General features: G+C 39.4%; 1 protein-coding gene and 1 long non-coding RNA gene across 10 annotated transcripts in view; one reads left to right on the plus strand and one right to left on the minus strand.

Annotated features, from left to right (window-relative positions):
- Positions 1–24,383, plus strand: part of LOC129025219 (uncharacterized) — a 105,538-nt gene extending 81,155 nt beyond the window's left edge. For 4 of the 7 annotated variants that reach the window (XR_010125527.1, XR_010125529.1, XR_010125526.1 and 1 more), the window contains 3 exons: positions 9,600–9,794; positions 19,992–20,170; positions 22,374–24,383. This is a non-coding gene — a long non-coding RNA (uncharacterized LOC129025219). Of the gene's footprint in view, positions 1–9,599; positions 9,795–19,991 lie in introns of all 7 variants that reach the window. The other 3 variants (XR_010125528.1, XR_008497191.2, XR_010125525.1) reach the window with 1 other exon arrangement.
- Positions 21,390–26,221, minus strand: part of RAB40A (RAB40A, member RAS oncogene family) — a 37,253-nt gene continuing 32,421 nt past the window's right edge. The window contains exons 1-3 of one of the 3 annotated variants that reach the window (XM_054472865.2): positions 25,335–25,468; positions 24,150–24,221; positions 21,390–23,426 (exon numbers count right to left, since the gene is read on the minus strand). In XM_054472865.2, coding sequence (XP_054328840.1) covers positions 22,520–23,426; positions 24,150–24,181 — 939 coding nt within the window. In that variant the 5' untranslated portion in view covers positions 24,182–24,221; positions 25,335–25,468 and the 3' untranslated portion in view covers positions 21,390–22,519. Of the gene's footprint in view, positions 23,427–24,149; positions 25,547–26,221 lie in introns of those variants that run through there. The other 2 variants (XM_054472861.2, XM_054472862.2) reach the window with 2 other exon arrangements.

A 26,221-nucleotide genomic window follows, 5' to 3' on the forward strand; every position in this document is an offset into this window, starting at 1 on the left:
ATAGAGTTACTGGGTATTGATATTTTTAACCTCTGCACTTGGCTCAATATTAAACATTTGCTGAGTGTGGATTATATTTATGATTAAAAACTGTAATCCCTTAAACCTCTGCTACTTATGAAATATTTTAGAGGAAATGTATAGAGAGCTATAAAGATAATCCACGTTAGGAAAAAAGTTTACTCCTCCCTGATTGTGTCCCTTTCTTTCTTCCCTAGAGATAATCATATCCACAGTGAGATAATTATAATTCCCCTATACTACTATTTTCTTTTACTCCATATGAGAACTCCCTGAATAAAATGTAGTATTGTTTTGCATTTTTTCACTGTCTGCGCACACACACACACACACACACACACACACACACACACACACACACACACACACACACACACACACACACACACACACACACACACACACCCCTAATCCTTACATTCAAGGGAGCATTATAAGGAGTTTATGGGGAGACCTTCCTCAAGATCCAAGCATGGTATTTGGTGCATCATCCACAATGCCAGTATTTGCTTTTTTCCCATACCAACACTTTGATCTTTAACAAGGATGTTATTTCTTAGCCCATTCATTTCTACTTTTGCCCTTAACTATTTTTTTCCATCTGCATTATTTTATTTACTTTGTGGGTTTTTAAATCAGGATTTTAAAATTGAATATTTAATTTTCTTTTTTATTCATGTAGATATTTAATGCTTTATAATATCTTCTGACAGCTACTCTAGCTAGATTTTGATATGTTGCTTTCATCATTATCCTCATCAAAGTCTGCAATTTTAATCTATTCTCATTGGGCCCAAGATTTTGTTAACAGCCTCAGATAGAATCCATTTTCATGAATGTTCCATGCTCATTTGAAAAGCATGTATATTGCCTAATATCAGGCTTCATAGTTCACTGTGTCTATTTATAAGCTGTACTCTTGGGACTTGGTTGTTTATAATTCTCTATAATTTATACTTTAATTATTAATTTTTTTCTCCACTTGAACATTTTCGAATTCAGGGAAGTATTGTGTGCTTTGGTATATAAGTATTAGTATCTCACATTTTCCTTGTGAATTGTAGCCTTTAGCATTATCAACTGTGCCTTTTTACCTCTTTAAATCCATTTTGGTCTCAGTTCTACTCTCTCAAATATCAAGATTATAACTCCTGCTTTCTTGTTATGGTCAATTGCTTGGTATATATTTACTTATTTTTAAACTGTTAACCTACCTGAATTCATTTGTTTAAGGTATATCTCATGAAAAAGCATAATTTTGGATTTTGCTTCAATAGGAAATTTACAAATACTTTAATAGGTGAATTAAATCCCTTTACCTCTATTCTTATTGTTCCTGGAACCAAGCCAGGTCTGGCTGCATTTTCTCGAGGCCCAATAACAAGAAGCAGACAAACTAGGAAAGAAGAGAATTTATTACTGTAACTGGATACAGGGAGAAGGCCAGAGATAATTCCACCAGACCAACTTAAAGTGTTAAATTTTCTTAAGGCTTATATAGGTTGGGGTTATGTCCCTACGTGCAGTACAGCATTCGCGTAAGTCTATTGGTAACTAATTTTGTTTCAACTAGAAGGTCAGAGGCAAAAAAATGCTTGCTAAGTCTGATTAAAAGGGCCCCAGTACCTTCAAGGACTGTCTACTGTCGTACCAGAGTGATTGTTTCTATCTTGTCTCCTTTACAGCTTGGTCCAGAGAGCTGCCTTACTCTCTAATGAATCTGTTCAAACAGCTGCCTCTGTTACCTTGACTTCTCTCAGATTTTGTCGACCCGAGATGGGTCCTATTGTAAAGCTGTGTCTATTATTTTGGCTTGCTCCAGCAAGGGAGAAGCCCACGCAAGGCTCCTACTGACCATATGTGTCATTTCTAGCTTTGATGTCTGGGCAACAATTTCTCTAGGTTTAACTATTTGCTCAATGTTAAGGCAGCACTGTGGAAATTTGTCTGTGTAACTGGGGTGCTATGCAGGCCTGTCTGTGTGACTGTCATGCAGGCCTGCCTGTGTGATTGTTAGGGATAATTGACTTGCCACAATATGATCAAAGTCTTTGGTCATTTAAGTTCAGCTCTGTAGTATTGTCTATAAATATAAGGAAATTGTATAACCTTTCACTAGGTCATGTGTTTGATTTCCTCTTCCTATTTATTTAGTAGTTAGCATGGTTATTGTTTTGTTTCAGTGGTTACTTTTATATTAAATCCTTAACACTACATCTTTGATATGGAATGAAGTCTTACTAATGAATAGAGAAAATAATATTAACAGATAATTCACATTAAAAGACAATTGTATACCCATTAAATTTTCAAAACTATGCCAGATTACAATAACTAAGGACTGAAAACTAATATCCTAGGCTACCATGCTGAGTGAGAAAGAAAAATTGCTGAAACGTACATATAATCTGATAACTTTGGGAAATAATATATATAAATGAATATTTTGTGTAATACCCCATTCCTGCCTCTTGATAGATGAATATGACCCTCTAGCAGTGAGTTACCCTTATTGAACCTGACCTTGCTAACCTATAAAATGGGCATAATGACATTTACTTCAGAGAGCCAAGAGGAGGACTGAGCAAAACCTAAATAAAGCACATGGTACCTAATACTTCAACAAATATATGTATAATCTCCCTTATGTTCTCCCTCCCACAAGAGATGACTTAAACATCAACATCTCAAAGAGATCAATGGATTTGAACCATCAGAAAAAGAAATGCATACATATTTATATGATGTATAAGCTTTGGTGCTATTTCTTTCTAAGATGAGATACTGAGGATGGTGGAAATAAGGAAGCAAATTATAGCCTTATTACTTTTTATTTGTTGTGTTCTTCTCTTCTTTTTAAACTTCTATTTGGATGCTGAAATAGCAGCTTCCCACTGAGGGCCAGAAAGGAGACAGCACAGAATAACAGAACATGAAGGTGGATCTGCTGTGCAATGGACTGAAATCAGGAGACCTTGGTCCCCAATACCAGATCTGTCCTCGTGTACAGGACCATGGGGAGTCACTTCCCCTGTGTTGGTCTCTGTCCTTACACAGAAAAAGATTGTATACCTAATGGGTAAGGACGTGGGCATTGGCATCAGTAAAGTGAGGAGAAAATTGGGGCACATTTAATTACTGGTTTTATGATGTTTAGGAAACGTCGAGTCTCCAGATAAATGAAACTCATACATTAAATATGACTGCATAGAGAATAAAACGGGAGGAACTGCACAAGAAAGGATACATTCTTCAAAATTAATGAGCGGGTGGGTCGGTACTTAATTCTTTATCTCTTGACTTAATTATGTTTTCCACAATTTCTAAATTAGTATGGTTCTTTTTAAAAGTCAGAAGTAAGCTTCATTGAACAGTTGTTATGAAATATTTCAGAAATACAAAAATTATAGAATGTAAGAGACATCCCTGTTCTCATGTTGACATACATAATATTATATATGCAGTTGAAACTCACTTTGAAGACTTCTCTGATTGCAAGCCTCCTTCTTTCTCAGAGGTAACCACTATGCAGAATTCGGGTTTTAGATTTTAAAGACATTGCCCTATACTTTTATTATGTATGCATATATCTGTAAGTGAGAATGGTATTGTTTTGTAGCATGTTTTTCTCTATAGATGCCTGGCTACCTCATGGAAAAAAAGGAAAAAAATTAAGAAACATGAGGAGAAAAAAAGAAAAAAAATTAAGAAACACAATCACATCTCAATAGTGGGAGCTGCATGGCCTCCTTGTCATATGTACTCTTGCAGACTTACTAAAACAGACATACCCATTTTCTCAGTTTATATGCTATAGGGAGCACAAACAACCTGTAGATACTGTTTTCAAATGCTTTTTCCCAGCATGTTCAAAGTCTTAGAGTTTCTCTGGAGCTAACTGGCCTAAAACAATGTCTCAGTGTATCCTGATATGAAACAACTTCCCATTTGTCTGGGCCAAATTATCTGTCTTTCATGCTCACTGTAACCCTTCAAGGTCTAATCCAGAACCTAATCTGGGCTATGCTGGTAAAAGATAGTCCAGTCTACTACCCAAATCCCTTATTGGCTTAGGGATGAATCTTATTTAGAACTTGATCTGATTTTGTGTTACAATTGTTGGGCCTGTGTATATTTTCCTTCCTTTTCTTCTAATATTTTTAATTGCACAGGGAAGGTATTTCAACACATGTGCTGATTGTTCCTGCAGTTCTTTGCTGAGTGAGACTGTGACTCAACTTTTTCCCCAAACCCAGCTGTGTTAGGATCCTTCCTCTCTGGAAGCTGTGGTGCTGAACCCTGGGTGGTTTCATGCAGTCCCTCCCTCTTTCCCACCCCTGTGGCAGTCACTGCTTGGCTCACTAGGTGGGTAAACAGAGGAGCCTACTCTCCATTCAAGGGGCTTTCTTTGGGAGAGTGCAGAGAGAAGCATGCTGTGAAACTACTTTCATCTTGTGACCATCACTGAAATCCTGGACAGTGGATTTCTGTGGATACTGACTGCTAAATATAAGCTTCATTTGAGAGACATGTTTGCCCTTCTCCTAGGTGTCTGTAATTTCCCTGAAGCTGCCCAATTGGGGCTACCATGTGGATAGATTCATACATTAGTTCTGGGACCACCCTACTACTTAATTCCCTTGGCTTAGAGGTGTTCCCCATTCCAAAGCTGAACCATCTTATGGGGTAAGGCTGGTGATATTTATTTTTTCTGATTATTATTTTCACCTCCAAAACCAAGACACTTTTGTTGTAGATAAAAATGGAAAAGTGAGGAAAGCAAAAAAAAAAAAAATTAAAAACTAATAAAAGTCTACTACTTATGGAGAAGCACTGTTAACAGTTGAATATATATACAGTCACGTGTCACTTAATGATGGGGATACATTTTGAGAAATGTGTTGTTAAATTGTTTCAATGTGCTAATATCACAGAGTGCAGTTACACAAACCTAGCCTTCTACATACTTAGGCTAGATGGTACAGCCTGTTGCTCCCAGGCTACAAACCTGTACAGCATGTTACTATACTGAATACTGTAGACAATTATAACAAAATGGTCAGTATTTATGTATCTAAACATATCTAAGCAATAATAAACAGTAAAATTATGGTATAAAATATACAAAATGGGGCCAGGTGCAGTGGCTCACACCTGTAATCCCAGCACTTTGGGAGGCCGAGGCAGGTGGATCACATGAGGCCAGGAGTTCGAGACCAGCCTGGCCAACACGGTGAAATGCTGTCTCCACTAAAAATACAAAAACTAGCTGGGCATGGTGGCGGGCGCCTGTAATCCTGGCTACTTAGGAGGCTGAGGCATGAGAATCACTTGAGCCAGGGAGGTGGAGGTTGCAGTGAGCCCAGATTGTGCTACTGCACTCCAGCCTGGGCGACAGAGTGAGATCCTGTCTCAAAAAAAAAAAAAAAGAAAAGAAAAGAAAGAAAAGATACAAAATGGCACACCTATATAGGGCACTTACCATGAATGGAGCTTGCAGGACTGGAAGTTGCTCTGGGTGAGTGAGTAGTGAATGAAAGTGAAAGTTTAGGACATTACTGTACACTCCTATAGACTCTATAAACACTGTACAGTTAGGCTACACTAAATTTAATAATAAATTCAGTAAGTTTACTGTAACCTTTTTACTTTATAATTTTTTAATATTTTTAACTTTTTGACTCTTTGGTAATAACACTTTGCTTAAAACACAAACACATTGTAGAGCTATAAAAAATATTTTCTCTCCTTTTTTTTTTTTGAGACAGTGTCTTGCTCTGTCGCCCAGACTGGAGTGCAGTGGCCTGATCTTGGCTCACAACAGCCTCCACCTGCCAGGCTCAAGTGATCCTCCTGCCTCAGCCTCCTGAGTATCTGGAACTACAGGCATGCACCACCACACTCAGCTAGTTTGTTTGTTTGTTCGTTTATTTATTTATTTATTTACTTATTTATGTAGCGACTAGGTCTCATTATATTGCCCAAGCTGGTCTCAAATTCCTAGGCTCAATGGATCCTCCCACCTTGGCCTCCCAAAGTTCTGGGATTACAGGCATGAGCCACCGTGCCTGGCCATTTTCTTTCTTTATATCTTTATTCTATATGCTTTTTGCTATTAATTTTTTTAAAAACTTTTTTTGTTAGAAACTAAGACACAAACACACACATGAGCCTGGGCCTACACGGGGTCAGGTACACGGGGTCAGGTACACGGGGTCAGGATCATCAATATCACTATCTTCCACCTCCACATCTTGTCTCAGCAGAAGGTCTTTGGGGGCAAAGTAACAGGCACGGGGCTGTCATCTCCTATGATAGCAATGCCTTCTTCTTGAATACCTCCTGAAGGACCTGCCTGAGGCTGTTTTACAGTTAACCTTTTTTAATATGTAAAAGAGTATGTTCTAAAGTAATGATAAAATGTATAGTACAATAAACACATAAACCAGCAACATAGTCATTTATTATCATTATGAAATATTATGTATTGTACACAATTGTATGTGCTATACTTTTATACAACTGGCAGCACAGTAGGTTTGTTTACACGGGCATCACCACAAACGTGAGGAATGCATTGAGCTACGACAGTTATGACAAGAATTTACATGCAACAAGAAGTTTTCAGCTCCATTATAATCTTGGACTGCTATTGAATATGTGGTCCTTCATCAATTGAAATGTTGTTATGTGGTGCGTGACTATATTTTTTTTCATAAATTCTATTATGCAAATATAACCATGCATATTTAGGAATGCCGTGAGATGATATCCTACTTAGAGCTGTGCAAATTGCCTTTTTTTAACAGACATCGTAATATGAATGGCAATCTATGCCAATCAATAAAAATTCACATAATAATAAAAATGGCAATATGTTAACACTGATTTTTTAAAAGGTTAATATTTATTATTGACATCCTCAGTTCCTGACACTGTTGTAAGAGCTAAACTTATGCTTATTTAATCCTCAGCATCATCTGTAAGGAGGAGCTACTGTTGCCTGCCTTTAAACATAAAGGAACTGAGGCACAGTGAAGGCAGGGCTAGCAAGTGTCAAGACTTAGATTTGAACATTGGCTGTGTGGCTCTCAAGCCCCTACATCTAACCAGTATGAGCAGCTGCCTTTCATCCGATAAGATCAGGGCACAGCAGCACAACAAAACAAATTAAGGTTTCCTGTTTTTTCTCAGTTAAGTAGGCAGACCTTTAATTTTTTTTTTTTTTTTTTTTGTAGATGGAGTTTTACTCTTGTTGCCCAGGCTGGAGTGCAATGGTGCAATCTTGTCTCACTGCAACCTCTGCCTCCCGGGTCCAAGCAATTCTCCTGCCTCAGCCTCCCAAGTAGCTGGGATTACAGGCATGCACCACCACACCCAGCTAATTTTGTATTTTTAGTAGAGACGGGGTTTCACCATGTTGGTCAGGCTCGTCTCGAACTCCTGACCTTAGGTGATCCACCCGCCTCGGCCTCCCAAAGTGCTAGGATTACAGGCGTGAGCCACCGCGCCCAGCCGACAATTAAATATTGGTAGTATTCTGTGTGGTTTTGAATTTGGGAGAAATATGTTCAGTAATACTGTGGAAATGTCTTGTCTCCCTTCCTGCCTTAGGGATGTTCCTGTTCTGAAGTAAATAGCTTTCTTGTGGTTGGGAACACAGAATGGTTATGTTTTCCAGACATTTTAATATTTGTGTAATTGAAAGAGGAATAGTACTTATTATAGGTAAAAATAGAAGATATAGAAAAGAAAAAAATAGCCGGGCATGGTGGCTCACGCCTGTAATCCCAGCACTTTAGGGGGCCAACGAGGGCAGATCACTTAAGGTCAGGAGTTCGAGACCAGCCTGACCAACATAGTAAAACCCCATCTCTACTAAAAATACAAAAAAATTAGCCGGGTATGGTGGCAGGCACCTGTAATTCCAGCTATTAAGGAGGCTGAGGCAGGAGAATCACTTGAACCTGGGAGGGGGAGGTTGCAGGGAGCCGAGATCGTGCCATTGCACTCCAGCCTGGGTGACAAGAGCGAAACTCCATCTCAAAAAAAAAAAAAAAAGAAAAAAATAATACCCCAAATCCTACCACCCAAAGATAAGCCCTTGTAATGATTTCACCTACATTATATTCTTCTAGAAGTTTTCTTTTGCAGGTACATATATATGTACATATGTAAGTATGCGTGCATTTATATATTTACATACAAAAGATACTTCATCTTACATTTAGTTTTGTAACTTGCTTGCCTCACTGTAATGGGTTGAATTGTTCCTCCTCAAAAATATGTACTAATTCTAACACTCACTATACCTTATTTGGAAATAGGATCTTTGCAAATCTAATCAAGCTAAAGATATGATCATCCAATTGCCAGTATCATTCTAAAAGAAAGGAGAGGGATATTTGACACAGACAGGGAGAAAGGCCACGTGAAGATGGAGGAAGAGATTGGAACTATAAAGCAGGAACCACCAAAAGATGGAAGAGGAAAGGAAGGATTCTCCCCTGAGTCTTCAGAAAGCGTTGGCCCTGTCTAGACCTTGGTTTTGTACTTTTGGCCTTGGTTTTGTACTTTTGAACTCTGAAATAACAAATTTATGTAATTTGTTATGGCAGCCCTAGAAAATTTATACACTCACTAACAACATACCACAAACGGCATTCCTTGTGAATAAACTTTAGTCTATATCCTATTTTTATGACTATAGTGATACTAATGCCAATAAAATATATAAAGAGAAATGAGTAAAATTTCTTATATACCATATGCGTTTATGTATTGAGTCATTAAATTTTCACAGCACACTTACAAGGTAGAGATTGTGGCTAATCTCTGTTTTATAGATGAAAAACTGATGACAGAGAGAATATGGACTCTGCCTGAGACTGTACAGTTAGGGAGTGAGACAGCTTATATTTGTGTCCAGTACATCATGCTCCAGAGCCTGGGAAACTGTGAAGGCTCTGTTGATAGGTAGAAGAAGCAGTCTGCACAAGCATGCATGTTTTAGGAGATTACTTTTAAAAAGTAATAGTCATTCTGATAATATATTTACACACACACACACAAACTGAACCTAGTGACCAAAAGGTGGATTTTAACCTTGGTGAGATCATGTTTGTTGCAATCCTGGAAACAGACATCATAGTGCAATGGGATAAGGACCAAGGCAAGTGAAGAATGTTAACAGAGTGCAGAAAATCCTTTTGGTACTTTGAATTTGAAAGGGAAGAGAGAGACCTAGAGATACAGACAGACATATTTATAGAGAGAAGGATTCTGTGGCTGAATAGGAATGAAGGGTTCAGTGACAGACTTTAAAATCTTCAATTCCATGAAACTTAAGCAAGTTTTCAAATTAATGTGAAGAAGCTGTCTTATCTCAGGTTTACCCCTCGAAGCTGTCCATATATTTATTTCCCTTCTTACATTCTTATTTCCACTTTGGAGAACATGAGACCCTTCCAATGAACTAATAGGGGTTTTGAGCTCAATATATATTTACTTGTTAGTAAATGAAAGAATGGATATTGTATGAAAGAAATGCTAGTAACTCTTGGATTTTTGTCCTTCAGGGAGGCAGCAGGTGGCTGAAATCCTGGTGTGATGTGGCTGGATCATGCATGATCTGAGGACTCCTGCACAGGTGACTGCAGGATGAGTACAGAATTTTTCTATAAATATACTAAAATACCAAGTAAGCCAGGAGCAGCCACTAGGCAAACACCAAACCTTGCATTCCTCGCCAGACCTATCACAGAGCTCATCAGGTAAGTTCAAAGACACACCTGTCTTCCCAGCATTGGGAACTGGATTGGGGTCTACTCAGAGGCATGATGTTGACCAGATTTTATGAAACACCCAAGAATGTAGAGAACATTTTCTTTAAAACTTTGAATTCAAAACATATCAGAGAGAGATTTGCTTTCCTTATATGGATGTCTGTGTTCTCATTAGGAGAGAAACAATGAAAAATGACTTTTCACAATGCCTGCCTTAGCCCTGAGGCTCGGCCAACCCCCACTTCTATGTCTCAGCATTTAAAGGGCAATTGAAGTCCCACTCCATGCTATATACTCTCAAGAGGTTTTCTCATTTACCCCTCAGAACAGCTCTGTAAAGATGGTATGGTCAGTCCCATTTCACAGATGACTAAGCTCAGGCTCACAGAGCCTAAGTCACCCCTCCAGGTAAGTGGCAGGGTTGGAATGAGGTTCTATCCCTCATCCTCCCTAGAGAACCCTGAGCAGCTTCCGTTTTAGAAGATGGGCTTCCAGGGCTTGAGAAATGGTCAGATTCCCCCCTGGTATTGTGGCCCCACAGGTCCTCACTCCACAACCCCTCTGGGTGATGAGGAAGACAGAAGAGGTGAAATCCTGCGCTTTGTGCCATGAGATCTGGGTATAGGGCCACATGAGTTAGCTAATCCTTGAAGTGGTGAGTGGGCTCAGGCAGAAGCTCAGGTGTTGGCCTTGGGACAGGTGAGCTGGAGAGAAGGAAAGTAACATGCACTGAACCACTGTAAGCAAATGCAATTTACAGCTCATCTCCTTTAATCCTAACAACCATTTAAGATACTCATCATTCTGACCATTATTCAGATCAGTGTGCTGTCTTTAGGGGAGTTTATGTAAGTCAGGGAAACAACCTAGTTGTCCTGTGATCATCAGCTAACTCGAATACTCCAAAGTTGTATCATTTTCTCTTGATGTCTCCAGGGCTCTGAATGTTCTAATCTCCCTGCAGGCTGATAGCGCCTACTCCTCATGGTGTTGTTCAACATTTTTTCTTTTTAAATTATGACCTGTATATTTTTGTCACATTATTGACATTTAAAACACTTTCTCAGTAAAAATAAGGGTAAACATTTTTTAACTTAAGGGAGAAAACATTTGCAAACTACATCTCAGATACTGGGTTAGTATCCATGATTTGTGAACCACATTCTGTAACAAAATGACTGGCAGCTATTTTCAACAGAACATTCTCATTAAAATATACATGAACAATAAATATGTTAAAATATGTCAAAACTGAAAGTACTAATAAGATGCAAATATAAATCTTCAAAAGAATATTATGTGGAAGAAAAAAGTTGCAAGAAAAATTAGTACTGTGATTCACTTTTGGAACAGATTGTGTGTTTGCATGTACCTCACCTACAGGGACACATCTGGAGAGTATGCACCATTCTGTTGACAACAGACCCCTTTGGGTTAGAGGGTAGGCTTCAGGCCAGTGAGAGATGCAGATTCATTTCAATTCATAAATATACTTTTATATATTGTTTGAAATTTTGTATTTAGGGAAAAAAGCATTTCAGTAAATACTTTTGAATAGATTGGCAACACTAATTGTAATGTATTTCATTAATTTGAAAGTACATTCATCGTATTCAATTTTGTATTGAGATAAAGTAGATAAAAATGGAATTGATAATGTCTGTGTGTGTGTGTGTGTGTATGCGTGTATCTTCTCTTTCTCTATCACCCAAATAAACATATGTGCAGCTTTACCTTTAATTCAGACAGGGATGGAACCAATATCAGTTTTAGATATCCCAGAAAATAGTGGATACAGAGAGACAGCTACCATGAGCTGAATAATTCCGGAAAACTCCAGCTGATACCTTCTTGGAGCCAAGTTCCCAAACTCCATCCCTCTTTCCCTCTTACCGAGGCCCTTGGCTGACAGAGATGCAATCCTGTCTCTGGCCACCAGATGGCATCCATCTCTCTCTTTTTTTTTTTTTTTAATAAAAGTAACGAAGGACTTAAAATGGTTTGTTTACCGTGATCATAATTCTGTGTGCAAAAATTCATATATTTTATTTATATAAAATATATTTATGAATTTATACAAAATATATTTATGAATTTTATTTTATTTATTTATATATTGTATATAAATAAATAAATAAATATATAGTATATATTGTATATATATATAATATATATTTTAAAGCAGTTGTATTATGGTGCCCCAAGAATCTACATCGCATTCACTGATTTATCTTTTCCTTCCTCAGGGTAGGTTGAGGTGTCCACACTGTAGAGGGGTCCCTCCCTCCCAGAGAGCAGGCAGTTCGCCCTCCGTTACCCCACTCCTGTACAGGCTTCCCAGACCCTCTCCCACCCACTTTCAGTCATCCCCTCTCTGGGACACTGTGGCCACAGCCACCCAGACTCAGTTCCACCTCCATCATCATTTCTCAGTCACCTTACGCCTGCCCCTGTGCTGTCCTATGCCAGCCGGTGGCTTCCAATGTGTGCTAGAGCTACCTGGTGTTTCATAGTATGGATGCCCCAGAGTATATTTATTTAGTCTTCTTTTGCATCTGTCAGTTTTTTCAGACAGAAAATTTTGAAAATAGGTTCACAAGCTGTGTTTTAAGGGAGGTATGGTATTTCTTTTTGCTCATCGTATATATTGCTTTGCAGTCTGATAATGGTGATATGTTAGTGCCCCCTCGTGACAGAAGCCTAAACTGCAGCTTGAACATCCGGGAGCAGGAAATTGGGAGGAAGGGGTTGTGGCCCAAGCCCACCCCACAGAGCTTTCTATAAGTCTGGGTGGCAACGGAGGTATATCCAGTGTTCAGGGATACTGATGGCCAAACAGAAAGTCCAGCCTCTTACTATGCTAAATAGAAAGCTATATTTGAGAGGAATAAAAAAATCATTTTTATTTTTATGCTTTCAGACCTATGGATATATAGCAATAGACCTATACAAGCAAAAATAGATACAGAACTACTTCTGACTTTTGTGGGGTTTTTCTCGTCACCCAGGCTGGAGTGCAGTGGTGCAATCACAGCTCACTGCAACCTCTGTCTCCCAGGCTCAAGTGATCCTCCAGCCACAGCCTCCCAAGTAGCTGGGACTACAGGTGTGAGCCACCACCCCTGACTAATTTTTCTTTTTGAGATGGAGTCTTGCTGTCTCCTAGGCTGGAGTGCAGTGGCGCGATCTCGGCTCACTGCAAGCTCTGCCCCCCGGGTTCACGTCATTCTCCTGCCTCAGCCTCCGGAGTAGCTGGGACTACAGGCGCCTACCACCACGCCTGGCTAATTTTTTTTTTTTTTTGTATTTTTAGTAGAGACGGTGTTTCACCGTGTTTGCCAGGATGGTCTCGATCTCCTGACCTCGTGATCTGCCCGCCTCGGCCTCCCAAAGTGCTGGGATTACAGGCGTGAGCCACCGCGCCCAGCCACCCCTGACTAATTTTTGTATTTTTTGTAGAGACGGGATTTTACCATGTTACCCAAGCTGGTCTCGAACTCCTGAGCTCAAAGGATCCGCTCACCTCCGTCTTCCAAAGTGCTGGGATTACAGACATAAGCCACTGCACCCGGCCATACTACTTAGGACTTTTGTAACCTGTGTTTGCCTTTACTATGATCATCTTTCAAATTCAATTTCAATTTTTTGTATGGAGTTGGTGTTTCATCATATGATGCCCTAAACTTTATTTTCCCAGTACTCTAGTGGTGAAAATTTAATTCCTTTTAATATAGTTTCTATTACAGACAATAGTATACTTAACACCAGCTTTTATATATGCAGATATCTTTTAAAGCATTTCTTTGTAAGCTCCTGAAGAGTCCTTTCAAAACCCTGGAAATTAGAACATTTTATATTAACATAATGATTCAAAATACTACTACTAATTTACATTCCTAATGTAACCACAGAACCGTTCAATATGCTTTGACTTTGTAACAAAGTGATGAGTTGTTTTTTAGATGCAGTGGATCCCCAGGTTGCAAGTCATATAACCTGAGCATGCCCAAATGAACCAAGTATGCCTGATTGGTGAACCTGGAGCTGGCCAGAACAGAAAATGTCAACCACATGTGGAACCTAAGTATTCAGATTGAGAAATGAGGACCAAAATGAGAAGTGAGAGGTTCCCTGTTTTTTTTTTCCAGTACAAACTTAAAAGCCAAGGACTTGGCACCACTTCTTTGCATGATCCAATCAGATCATGCCTGGTTGCATTTCCCTATGTCCCTCTTAGTTACTCTCTGCCTCCAGACCCCAGCTCGAGGAAACAGATTTGAGTGTTTCTGGTCCTGTCTCCTTGCTGGTCGACCTTGCAATAAAGCTTTTTCTTTCCTCAAAAGCTAGTGCCATAGTATTGGCTTCTATGTGCATTGGTGAGCAAGCCCATTGCTCAGTAACACTAACATCACAGTATGAAAGTGCCTGTTTCTACACACATTGAAATAATGGGCATGGTAGCTAATCTGATAGGCAAAAAATTATCTCTCATCATTGTCTTCATTATAACTCATTTTATTGCCTACCTAGAATTTCATGCTGTGGATGTAACATAATTTTCAGAACTCCATGTTATTCAGAGTGTTCTGATATTCCCTATTGTCAACACTGCGTCGATGGCATCTTTTCAAAGTATGTGCTCCGCTGAAGGGCACAGTTCCGGGCACAGTTCCTGTGGCTGTTTGGACTGGTGAGCCAAATGTGTCCTCTTGGAACCCACCAAACTATCATAGAAGAATACTAGTATTGTGATCAAAAGAGCCTGGTCCATGTATAAATGTGTGTGCGTGTGATTGTGTATGTGCTGGCGTGATTGTGTGTGTGATGACAACCACATTTTCCTCTGCTTCCTTCTTTTCCTTCATGGCTTTGCATCTCCTTTGGTCTCCCTTCCTAAATTCAGGCTGAGAACAAAAGTTCTCTGAAAAGGAATTTACAGGAAAGAGACTTTATTCCAGTGAATAGTTTGCAAATCGGGGACATGTAGCCTTCAGTATAAAATGAAGGTGTGTTCCAGAGGACAAAGGGAAGGTTTGTCTTTTATGAAGAAAATTCGCACCCAGGTTCCCACTCAGATCAACTTATGCAAATGAAGGATTCCAACTTGCTTAGTTCCAATTGGTTGACATAGGTGAAAGCTTATTGGTTGGTTCAAGCACCATAAAAAGGAACAGGCAGCTATGAAAGTCCCAAAGTTAAGCAGACTTGCAGGTTTTCTGGGAACTCGAAGTCATGTGTGACCTCTAGTCAGCAAATGGCCACTTGGCTCTAATTTGAATTTAGGCCCAGTTAAACACCCAGGATTTATCTTGAAGGACTGGTTCTTTCAGGCTTCACAAGGCCCAGAAGTAAAGGAAGGGAATTATCAGAATAGCAGTTCTTTTTACCATATCCTTATCCACATCCTTCCTTACATTCTGAAGATAAACTTGTGCAAGGGAAATTGTTGGTGCAGTGTGTACATATGTAGGTTTTTGATAAATATTGCCACACTGACACCCATAAAGGTAGTGCTATTTAGACTCCCTAAGTGAAGTCATGCAAGAAAACACACAGGGGAGTGAAGAAAGTAATAGTAATGACATCCTGTTAGACAGTAAATGCCCTATACTTTGTTGTAGACCCACTCTCAAGCCACTGCCACAGTTGGAACATGTGGAAGTGATCAGATGAAAATCAAATTTTACACACGAGTAAAATCCGAAGTAACATGTGGGATGGTGTTAGGAGGGGAAAATCCTTGGAGGAACATATGACAAAGAGTCAGCAGGGCTGGGATACAGCTACTGTTTTATATGCATTCATGTTTATATAAAAGATGTACATCACGGCCTTTGTATGAAAAAGTTTGGTCACTACTGTGGTACAACAGAAGACCAGGGCAATATCATATTTTTAAACAGCTTTCTTGTAGTATAATTTATGGACAAGAAAATGCATGCTTTTGAAGATAGAATTTTGTGATTTTTAGTAAATATATAGAGTTGTGCAATGATCTTCATAACTGAGGGTTTTAAAATCTTTTATTTTTAATTTTTGTGGGTACATAATAGGCATATATATTTTTGGGGATACATGAGATTTTGGTACAGGTAGGGAATGTGTAATAATCACATCATTAAAAATTAGGTATCCATCCCCTCAAGCATTTATCCTTTGTGTTACAAACAATTCAATTATACTCTTTTAGTTATTTTGAAATGCACACTTAAATTATTATTGACTATTGTCCCCCTGTTGTGCTACCAAGTACTAGGTCTTATTCATTCTTTCTAATTTTTTTATACTCATTAACCATACCCACCTCCCCTCCAGCCTGCCACCATCCTTCCCAGCCTCTAGTAACCATCCTTCTATTCTCTATCTCCATGAGTTCAATTGCGTTCATTTTTATCTCCCACAAATAAGTGAAAACATGCAATGTGTGTCTTTCTGTGCCTGGTTTATTTTACTTAACATAATGACTTCCAGTTCCATCCATGTTTTTGCAAATGACTGAATCACATTCTTCTTGATGGCTGACTAGTACTCCATTGTGTATGTGTACCACATTTTCTTTAACCATTCATCTCTTGATGGACACTTAAGTTGCTTCCAAATGTTAGCTATAGTGAACAGTGCTGCAACAAACATGGGAGTGCAGATGTCTCTTCAATATACTGATTTCCTTTCTTTTGGGTATATACCCAGCAGTGGGATTGCGGGTCATATGGAAGTTCAATTTTTAGTTTTTTTGAGGAACCTTCAAACTGTTCTACATAGTGGTTTTATTAACTTACATTCCTACCAACAGTGTACAAGGTTTCCCTTTTCTCCACATCCTTGCCAGCATTTGTTATTGCCTGTCTTTTGGATATAAGCCATTTTAACTGGGGTGAGATGATATCTTGTTGTAGTTTGGATTGGCATTTCTCTGATGATCAATGAAGTTGAGCACCTTTTCATATGCCTGTCTGCCATTTGTATGTCTTCTTTTGAGAAATGTCTATTCAAATCTTTTGCCCACCTTTTAATCAGTTTAGTTATTTTTGCTATAGAGTTGTTTGAGCTCCTTATATATTCTGGTTATTAATCCCTTGTCAAATGGGTAGTCTGCAAATATTTTCTCCCATTCTGTGGGTTGTCTCTTCACTTTGTTGATTGTTTCCTTTGCTGTGCAAAAGCTTTTTAACTTGATGTGATCCCATTTGTCCATTTTTGCTTTGGTTGCCTGTGTTGGGGTATTACTCTAGAAATGTTTGCCCAGACCAGTGTCCTGGAGAGTTTCCCCAAAGTCTTGCAGTTTCATAGTTTGAGGCCTTAGATTTAAGCCTTTAACTGATATTGATTTAATTTTTGTATATGGCAAGAAATAGAGGGTCTATTTTCATTCTTCTGCATATGGATTTCCAGATTTCCCAGCACCACTTATTGAAGAGACTGTCTTTTCCTCAGTGTAGGTTTTTTGTTGAAAATGGGTTCACTGTAGGTGTGTGGATTTGTTTCTGGGTTCTTTATTCTGTTCCACTGGTCTATGTGTCTGTTTTTATGCCAATACCATGCTGTTTTGGTGATATAGCTCTGTAGCATAATTTGAAGTCAGGTATTGTGATTCCTCCAGTTTTGTTCTTTTTGCTCAAGATAGCTTTGGGTATTCTGGGTCTTTTGTGATTCTATATGAATTTTAGGATTTTTTTTTCTGTTTCTGTGGAGAATGTCATTGGTATTTTGATAGGGATTGTATTAAATCTGTAGATTGCTTTGAGTAGAATGGACATTTTAACAATATTGATTCTTCCAATCAGTGAACATGAAATACTTTTCCATTTTTTGGTGTCATCTTCAATTTCTGTCATCAGTGTTTTATAGTTTTCATTATAGAGGTCTTTCACTTCTTTGGTTAATTCCTGAGTATTTAATTTTATTTATGGCTATTGTAAATGGGATTACTTTTAAATTTATTTTTTAGATTGTTCATTCTTGGCTGGCATATAGAAACACTACTGATTTTTGTATGTTCATTTTGTATCTTGCAACTATACTGAATTTGTTTATGAGTTCTAATCGTTTTTTGATGGAGTCTAGGTTTTTCCAAATATAAGATCATGTCATCTGCAAACAAGGATAATTTGACTTCTTCTTTTCCAATTTGGATGCTCTTTATTTCTTTCTCTTGTCTGATTGCTGTAGCTGGGACTTCATCGTTGAGTTTTAGACATTTTCATCACCCTAAGATTACCCATCCTGCTTGAATGCAGTTAATCCCTGTGCCTACCCCCAGCCCTAGGCAATCACAGATATGCTTTGTTTCTCGGTGGATTTGCCTGTTTTTGACATTTTATATAAATGAAATCAAACAATATTTGGTCTTTTGCATCTGGCTTTTTTCACTTTACATAATGTTTTCAAAATCTGTGTTGCAGCATATATCAGTACCTCATCCATATTTATTGCTGAATATACCACATTTTATCCATGTATCAATTGATGAGCATTTGGGTTGTTTCCACTCTTTGGCTATTTTGAATGATGATCCTGTATACATTCAGGTACAAGTTTTTATGTAGGCATATTTCTTTTGGCTATGTACCTAGGGATGGAATTGCTGTGTCATATGGTAACTCCCTGTTAACCATTTGAGGTATGGCCAGATTATTTTCATAAGCTTGATTTCATGAGAAGTACAGGCATAACTTGTTTTTCTCATTATTAGACTGAGGTTATGGGTTTTCAGAAGGAATACCGCAGAGATGAATTGCCCTTTTTATCACACCATATATGGGTCTACATTTTACCCATATGATATCAGTGGTGATGTTAACCTTCATCACTTGGTTAAGGTACTGTTTGCCAAATTTCTCCAGTGTGTGGTAACTATTTTACATTCCTATACTCTTTTCTGCAGAAGTAAGTCACTAAGTCAGCCCTGTTCTTAGGAGGTAGAGGACAGAATTAAACTTCACCTCATGAACTGAGGGTTAGCCACATATATTGTTTAGAATTATTTGATTGAGACAATTTGTCTTCTCTGACCCATTTCTTTTTCAATTGAAACACTTAATTTATATCAGTATGGAATCATGTACACTTATCATATAGTTGGGATAGTTTACCAAATGGAAACATTCCAAAAGGAATTCCAGCATTATGATTTGTGTGGTGCAGTAGAAGAATTCTGACCTAATCAGGAGACTGCAAGAGTTCCCTCTATCTACTATTATATTTCACCACCATTATATTACCAAATTATGGCATATTAAACAATTAGACAATGCTTTTAGGCAATATATTTAACCATGACAAATTTTGAAACAACATTTTAATTTCAGGCGATTACATTGCATACTTAGTAATTTCTTCAGAAAGAAATAAAACAATAAACAGAATTTATTGAAGTGATCATAAAAATATTGCTAACATGCAGTAAATCTATTTGCAAAATTCCTTTTATTGAAGCAATAGTATGGGATATGTTGGGGAAATATTGTACTTCAATTGATAGCACAGTTCCTGTAGCACAGCCTTCACATTATCTGACTGACTCTATGGAAGCTATTTTACAATGCTAGCTTTTAGGTAAATATAGCATTGCAATATAATCTTTGTCTATACAAAAGCAACTGAATTTTGTCATTGCGGGGGAAGCTTTGTCTCCATATAGATGTTCATTTCAACACTCTTGATCTATAAATGGGACAAAGGGGTGGCTGTTGGTTTTGATGGGGTTCATTTCAACAGAGGGGTGCAGGAACAAAGCACCATTAGATGAGGAATGAGGACTGAGGTGGAGGGAGGTGCAAAGGGATGTGAGTTGAGTATTGAGAATTCTTCATAGAACTTTGGTTGCAATGGGACAATATATGTAAAGAGAACAGTAACTAGGGTTGTAGAGAGAGGTCCAGGGTTTTAAATTATGTTTTAAAAATATCAATGATAAGAGCTCTCTCAGGGTGGAAATATTAAGGAGAAGGAACCATCTCTTCTTAGGTCTAGAAACTGAGTTCACCACAACCCCCTTACTTCCTTGTTTCTATTCTGGGGAAATCTAAAACAACCAGAGGGATGGTGTCATGTGACCTTAATGCCTGTTAACTATGGGGATGGATGGATGGATGGATGGATGGGCGGGCAGATGGATGAATGGATGGACAGATGGATGGATGGATGCATGATGTGTCAAACAGGTGCTGGTATTTTATCTTCCAGCACCGAGCTCCTCACACAGGCGACTGAACCCGTGGTTTTGATGTCTGAGAAGATGCAGCTTCTCCAGTCTCTGCAACTGATGGCAGGAAGATGGGAGCACTCAGCTTCAGTGTTCAGAAGCAGATTTAGGCCAACTGCCATACCTTACGTTCTAGAGGGATCCACCCTGACCTGAGCAGGTGAGGTCGCAGAAAGGCTTGCTTTCCATCACAGGGACAGGATTACAGCCTGCTCAGAAGCATGTTGTGGTCCAGCTCTTGCATCATTTAAAAAGACTTCAGCTCTTCTCTAATATTGAATTCTACTAATATCACAGAGAGATGTTCTTAATCTTCTAGACAAACACACTGCCATCAGTATTCCCCAGAGGCCACAAACACACCCTGGAACCATAATGCCACCAGTAGCTCTAGGAGAACTTGCAGGCTAATGTGCCTGTTGCTCATTGTTTTTAGGCTACATATGAAAATGGACCAGTTTGCAATAAAAATATAATGCAATGATGATTATCAGAGCATTTTGTATACTAGGGAATTTTTTAAGTTATCTGAACATCGAATTAAATATAATGACAATGAAAGAATTTCCACCTGTCATATCATCAAAGTATAAAAAGAAACCATTCAGGATTCCAGTAAGGTGGGCATGCGGGGAAGTCTACCCTGTTTCATATTGGTGGTGGGGATGTCATTTAGTACAACCTCTTTCCAGGTCGATTTGGTAATTTCTATTAAAGACTCTATGCATCCCCGATCTGCATGTGTTTGGGGCCTGCTCCTTCAAGTATTCACCCTCAGCATGGCCCCTGTCCCTCTAAGAGTGTATATTCTTGTTGACATAGGAACTGTCTGGAGACTCCAGTTTCTAAAGCACTGGCCCAGACACACTCCCTTGTCTACAGAGTAGGAAATTTAGGTCTGACAAGGTTCTCTGTCTTTCATAAGAGAGACAGAACTGGCAGCCTGGCTTCAGAGCTGAAGATACAGATTTCAGTAGTGACCCGGGTCAGCAGGAAAGCGAGATTTGCTTGGTTATGGTGTGATGTGCAGCTCAGCATCACGGTCTGCCTGGGGGCATACAGGATGCTCAGCATCACGGTCTGCCTGGGGGCATATAGGGTGCTACTCTCTGCTTTTCCACTTAGTGGCAGGATGCTCCCCAGCCAGGTTGCTTAACCTGCAAACATCACTGTTTCTTAAGCTACAGGATGGTGTAAGATTATATCCTCTACTTCCCAGGAATGTTGTGGGAAATTCATGAGATAGAAAAGTACCAGAGTTCCGGAAGGGTGAGTCCCCACAGCTCCCTGAGGCCAGAGATACTGCCCTTCTGCAGGACTTTATGTTACAATCACCCTATGACAATGCACAAATAAATGGTCATTCAATTACAAAGGAATACAAGGACTTATATTTACTCAGTTCATCCAATATCAATTATTATAATAATCAACAGTGTAAATTGGAAAGTAACTATGTGGAAACCACTTCTCCTTCCTTCCCATCTAAGGTCTCAGAAGTGCTTTCCCAGATGTGATCTCATTAACCTCTATATTGATCTGAGAGGTGTTAACCAAAACTGGCCAGCACAGGGGAAATGACTCACCTAAGGCCTTATAATGGGCCTGCCCCACCATGTTCTATTGCATTGTTTTTCTGCAAAGCCTCATCTTGCGGGGTTACACTATACATATTTTTCTTCTCTTTTCATTTTACCAAAGAGAAAAATATATACTTTTTTATTGTTAAGAAACATTTTCTCAAATAAGTACTTATTTCATTCCTTACTGAAATGGTTTTTTCTTACTGATCCATTGAAACCATGTTGGCTATGTTCAACATAACTAGAGATATCTTTGGCGTTTTCCTCCCTTAGCTTCATATCTTGTAGAACATCTTGTACAAAAAAAGTAGATTTACAGAAAAACATACATATAAATCATGTATTAATCCCCAAATGTAGTAAAATAACATAGCAAAAACTTTATCAAATCCATTTCGTGCACAAACTGGACAGATCTGTTATATACAATCTCTATATGCATCTGCAGTGTTTTATAAATTGGTGCTTTGACATTAAAAAGGAGGTTTACAAAAAGGCCCCTCTTGTAATATCGATGACTGAATTATCTCACTATCATTGCTTCTCCAATTTCCTTGAATTTATACTCATCATTGCCATATCACCATTCTTACAAAGGCGGTTATTTTAAGGAAAAAGTTGCAGCGTGATTATGATATAAGTAACATTCAAAATTTCATGTTATCAAGAGTTGAGCAAAGTACTAATTTCCCCTTTATAAACACACGTTTAAAACAAGAGCTTCATGCACATCCAAATAGAAATTCAAAGTCAAACTGTGTAATGTGTTTTTATTGACAGAAGGCATCACACACATTCCCAAGCAGCATGGTTCCTGTGAGAAACTGAAAACTAATTTCTTGAATCTACAATGCGACTTCCATCTTCCAGGTGTAACCAGAGTTTTTCCTGGAGCGATTCCAGCTTGTTTCCTTTTGGTGCCTTCCTTAAGAAATTTTGCAGCTGTTTCTGGTGCAGTTTTTGGGTGGGCTCTGGGGTGGGCAGACGATCTCCACTTTGCAGAGGCTGCTCTTGTGGGTGGAGCTGGTGGTGAGGGAGTAGGAGAGGCCTTGCATCATCCTGGCATTCAGGCCCTTAGCCATGGAGAAGGACTTGAGGTGGCTTCTTAAGGTAATGGGGAGTGGGAGCTTGTCGACCAGGTGTACGGGCGTGCAGGACACGATGGCGCGGCAGCAGAGGTCTTGCAAACTCATTACCTTGCTGGGTCTCCCGAGCCAATTCATCCTGTGCCGCAGCAGCACGATCCTGGCCAGCTCCGTGAAAGACTCTATGATGTTGAAATTGCACAGAGGGCTGACCTCAAAGAAGGTCACACCCAGGCGCTCAGCGTAGGCCTGGGCCTGCTCCCTGGGCACCTGCCTCTTGAATGCCAGATGTAGGCGATTCCCCACCAGGATTTTAGGGACACCAGGGGCATGCTCATCGATCTTCTTAATCCATCGATCCATACCCTCGAAAGACCAGCGGTTTGCAATGTCGTAGACCAGGATCACTCCTTGTGCACCACGAGAGTAGGAGCGGAATATGGTACAAAATCTTCCCTGCCCCGACGTATCCCAGAGCTTCAGCTTCACCCGCTGGCCGTCCAGCAGGATGGTGGTCGTCTTGTAGTCGATCCCCCCCAGGTGGCTGTATGGGGACTCAGCTGCGCCATCCTGCAGGCTCTCCAGGATCTCACTCTTGCCTACGTCGCTGTCGCCCACCAGCAGGAACTTGAGCAGGAAGTCATAGGCCTGGTCGGGGCTGCCCGGGGTGCTCATGGTGCTAGCCCCGCGTTCCCACCTGAGCCAGGCGCGCGGGGTTGTGCGCAGAGGTGGTGCCGGGTCTGTTTTTCTTGAGAAGTTAGCATAGAACATAAAAAATGAGATGGGGAAGTCTGTGAAATAAAGCGAAATGAGGTGGTGGCTTTGATGGATTTCTTTTACAAACTCTAGGAAACTGGTTCAGCGATTGTTTTCCTTTCTCTTACTCAGCACAGAGTAGTGACACAGCAGTTAATTAATCATGGAAACCTATACATTTCCCTTAAAATTTTCATGTGATCGTTATGGAACCATGCCTTTTGGATTATGTCAAAGGAATCTCCTTTAAAGGAAGGACGGGTATGGGATAGGAAAGGGACTAAGATGTGTTGAGTACTGTATGTACCCTACGCTGTGTATGATGCTTAAAATATTTTGTTCTTTTGCTTTCAGAACAGTTGTCTTTGGTAGCTATAATTGTTTCCATTTTACAGATGAGAAAAGGCAAACTCAGAAATGTTATGTAATTTTTAAAAATATTGCCATTAATATAGAGATCACAGAAATCAGAATCCAGAGCCAGTGCTCTCTTCATATAACGCACCACACTTCCTTTCTACTCTGTGGCCATGCCGGGTTTAGGAGTAAGTGTGAACTGTCTGTGCATGTGATCCTTGACAAGCCACGCATGTTTGCATGGGCACTAATACTTTCCTTGCTGCGGGGGACATCTCCCATAAATATAAGAGCCAAGATCTCAGAAGAGACATCTAGGACATGGATTTTGCTAGAGTGTCTCATAAATAATATTCACCCAACAAAGATGTGTTGAAATAACGCATGCATCCATCAGTGAAGGTTTTTCGGTTTAACACATGTACAGCTCCTATAACAAAATAACAAAACTGAAAAAATATGTATATGGTTCACAGGTGAAGAAATGCAAATGGCCAGTAATCACAAGAAAATGCATTCTAGCTCACTAATACATTAAGGAATGCAAATGAAACCATCTAAATATCCGTTTATCACCTATCATCTGACAAAATTTAAATGTAGAAAACGAAAAAATTTTTTTTAATTTGCAAAAGAAAAAGGTGCAAAAGAAAAAGGCTCTGTGTGTGTCTGTGTATGGGGGCAGGATGAGGGACCAAATACATCAAGGAAATGGAAACACACTTATCAGTTATAAATACATTTAAATATTGTAACTACAACAGGTATAAAGATGGTTAAAGAAATGAGAATGCTCAGACGCATATAAGGGAGTTTAAGTTATTGAAATCAAGCCCCAAGGGATAGATGTTTACAAATGTAATGGAGGAAAAAATTTTCACATGTCCAAATAGCCAGGTAAGTGGTTATTTGAAATAGCATTGCTGAAATCTTTTTAAAAAGGAAAAAATGAGAAACATTCTAAATACTCATCAATACAGAACAAACATGTGAATAAAGGATAAGAAAAACATTTCTATTTCTCTGTGGGCTTCAGGGCAAATAGAGAAAAAAAAAACCTTTAGATTAATTCCAGAGTTAGCTGACAATAAGGAGATAATAAAGTTGTCTCCCTGATTTACAAAAACTCCCTTAAAGACAGCACCCTGATTGGAATAATGATCATAATCATCGGTACCTTGAAGAGCCGTTAGGATAAAGGAGATGAAATATAGAGTGCATTTGCTTAAAGTAGTTCAGTGCAGGTTACTTTCCTTCTCTTCAGCTCACCTGTCCCAAGGCCAACACCTAAGCTTCTGCCTGAGCCCACTCACCACTTAAGGGATCAGCCAACTCATATGGTCCAACACCCAGTCTCTTGGCATGAAGTGCAGGATTTCACTTCTGTCTTCCTCATCACCCAGAGGGGTTGTGGAGTGGGGGACCCATGGGGAGTGGAATCTGACTATTTCTCAAGCCCTGGAAGCCCATCTTCTAAAAGGGGGTGCTCAGGGTCCTTTAGGGAGGGTGAGGAATGAAACCTTATTCCAATCCTGCCACTTACCTGGGAAGGTGACTTAGGCTCTGAAAGCCTGAGCTTGATTATCTGTGAGATAGAACTGACTGTATCATCCTTACAGAGCTGTCCCAAGGAGCAAATGAGAAAACCTGTTGAGAGTATATGGCATGAAGTGGGACTTCGATGGCCCTTTAAATGCTGAGACACAGAAGTGGGGGCTGGCTGAGGCTCTGGGCTAAGAAGGCATTGTGAAAAGTCATTTTTCATTGTTTCTACTAATGAGAACACAGACATCCATATAAAGAAAGCAAATCTCTCTCTGATATGCCTTGAGTTCAAAGTTTTAGAGACAGAATGTTCTCTACATTCTTGGATGTTTCATAATCTAATAAAAGCTGTTCAACATCATGCCTCTGAGCAGACCCAAATCCACTTCCCAAGCTAGAAAGAAAAAAATTGATAGATGTAAAACAAGACTGTAAAAACATATGCTCCAGGGCATGAAACACCAGGTAGCACTGACAGGGCTGTAGAAAGGTGACAGAGAGGATAGAGGTCACAGGAGCAGGGTCTAGGCAACTGTGTCCATAGGATCCTAGAGAAGGGAGGACTGAAAGGGAATGTGAGGAGGTCTGGGAAGCCTATACACGGGCAATGGAGGCTAAATGCCCTGCTGTCTGTGAGGGACCTCTCTACAGCATGCACGGGACAACGTATACTGAGGAGGGAAGAGATAAATCAGTGAATGCCATGTAGATTTGGAGTCCACAGCCAATGGACCAGCTTTAATACACATATATTTTTTCAAACAGAACTGGCATCATAGTTTGTCACTCTTTGCAAAATGCCCTCCTTTAAAAAAAAAAAAAAATGGAGATAGCTGTGATGCCTCCTGATGGCCAGAACCCGGATCACAGCTTTGAGAGTCTCAG

Source organism: Pongo pygmaeus, chromosome X, assembly GCF_028885625.2.
Source record: "Pongo pygmaeus isolate AG05252 chromosome X, NHGRI_mPonPyg2-v2.0_pri, whole genome shotgun sequence".
NCBI lineage: Eukaryota > Metazoa > Chordata > Mammalia > Primates > Hominidae > Pongo > Pongo pygmaeus.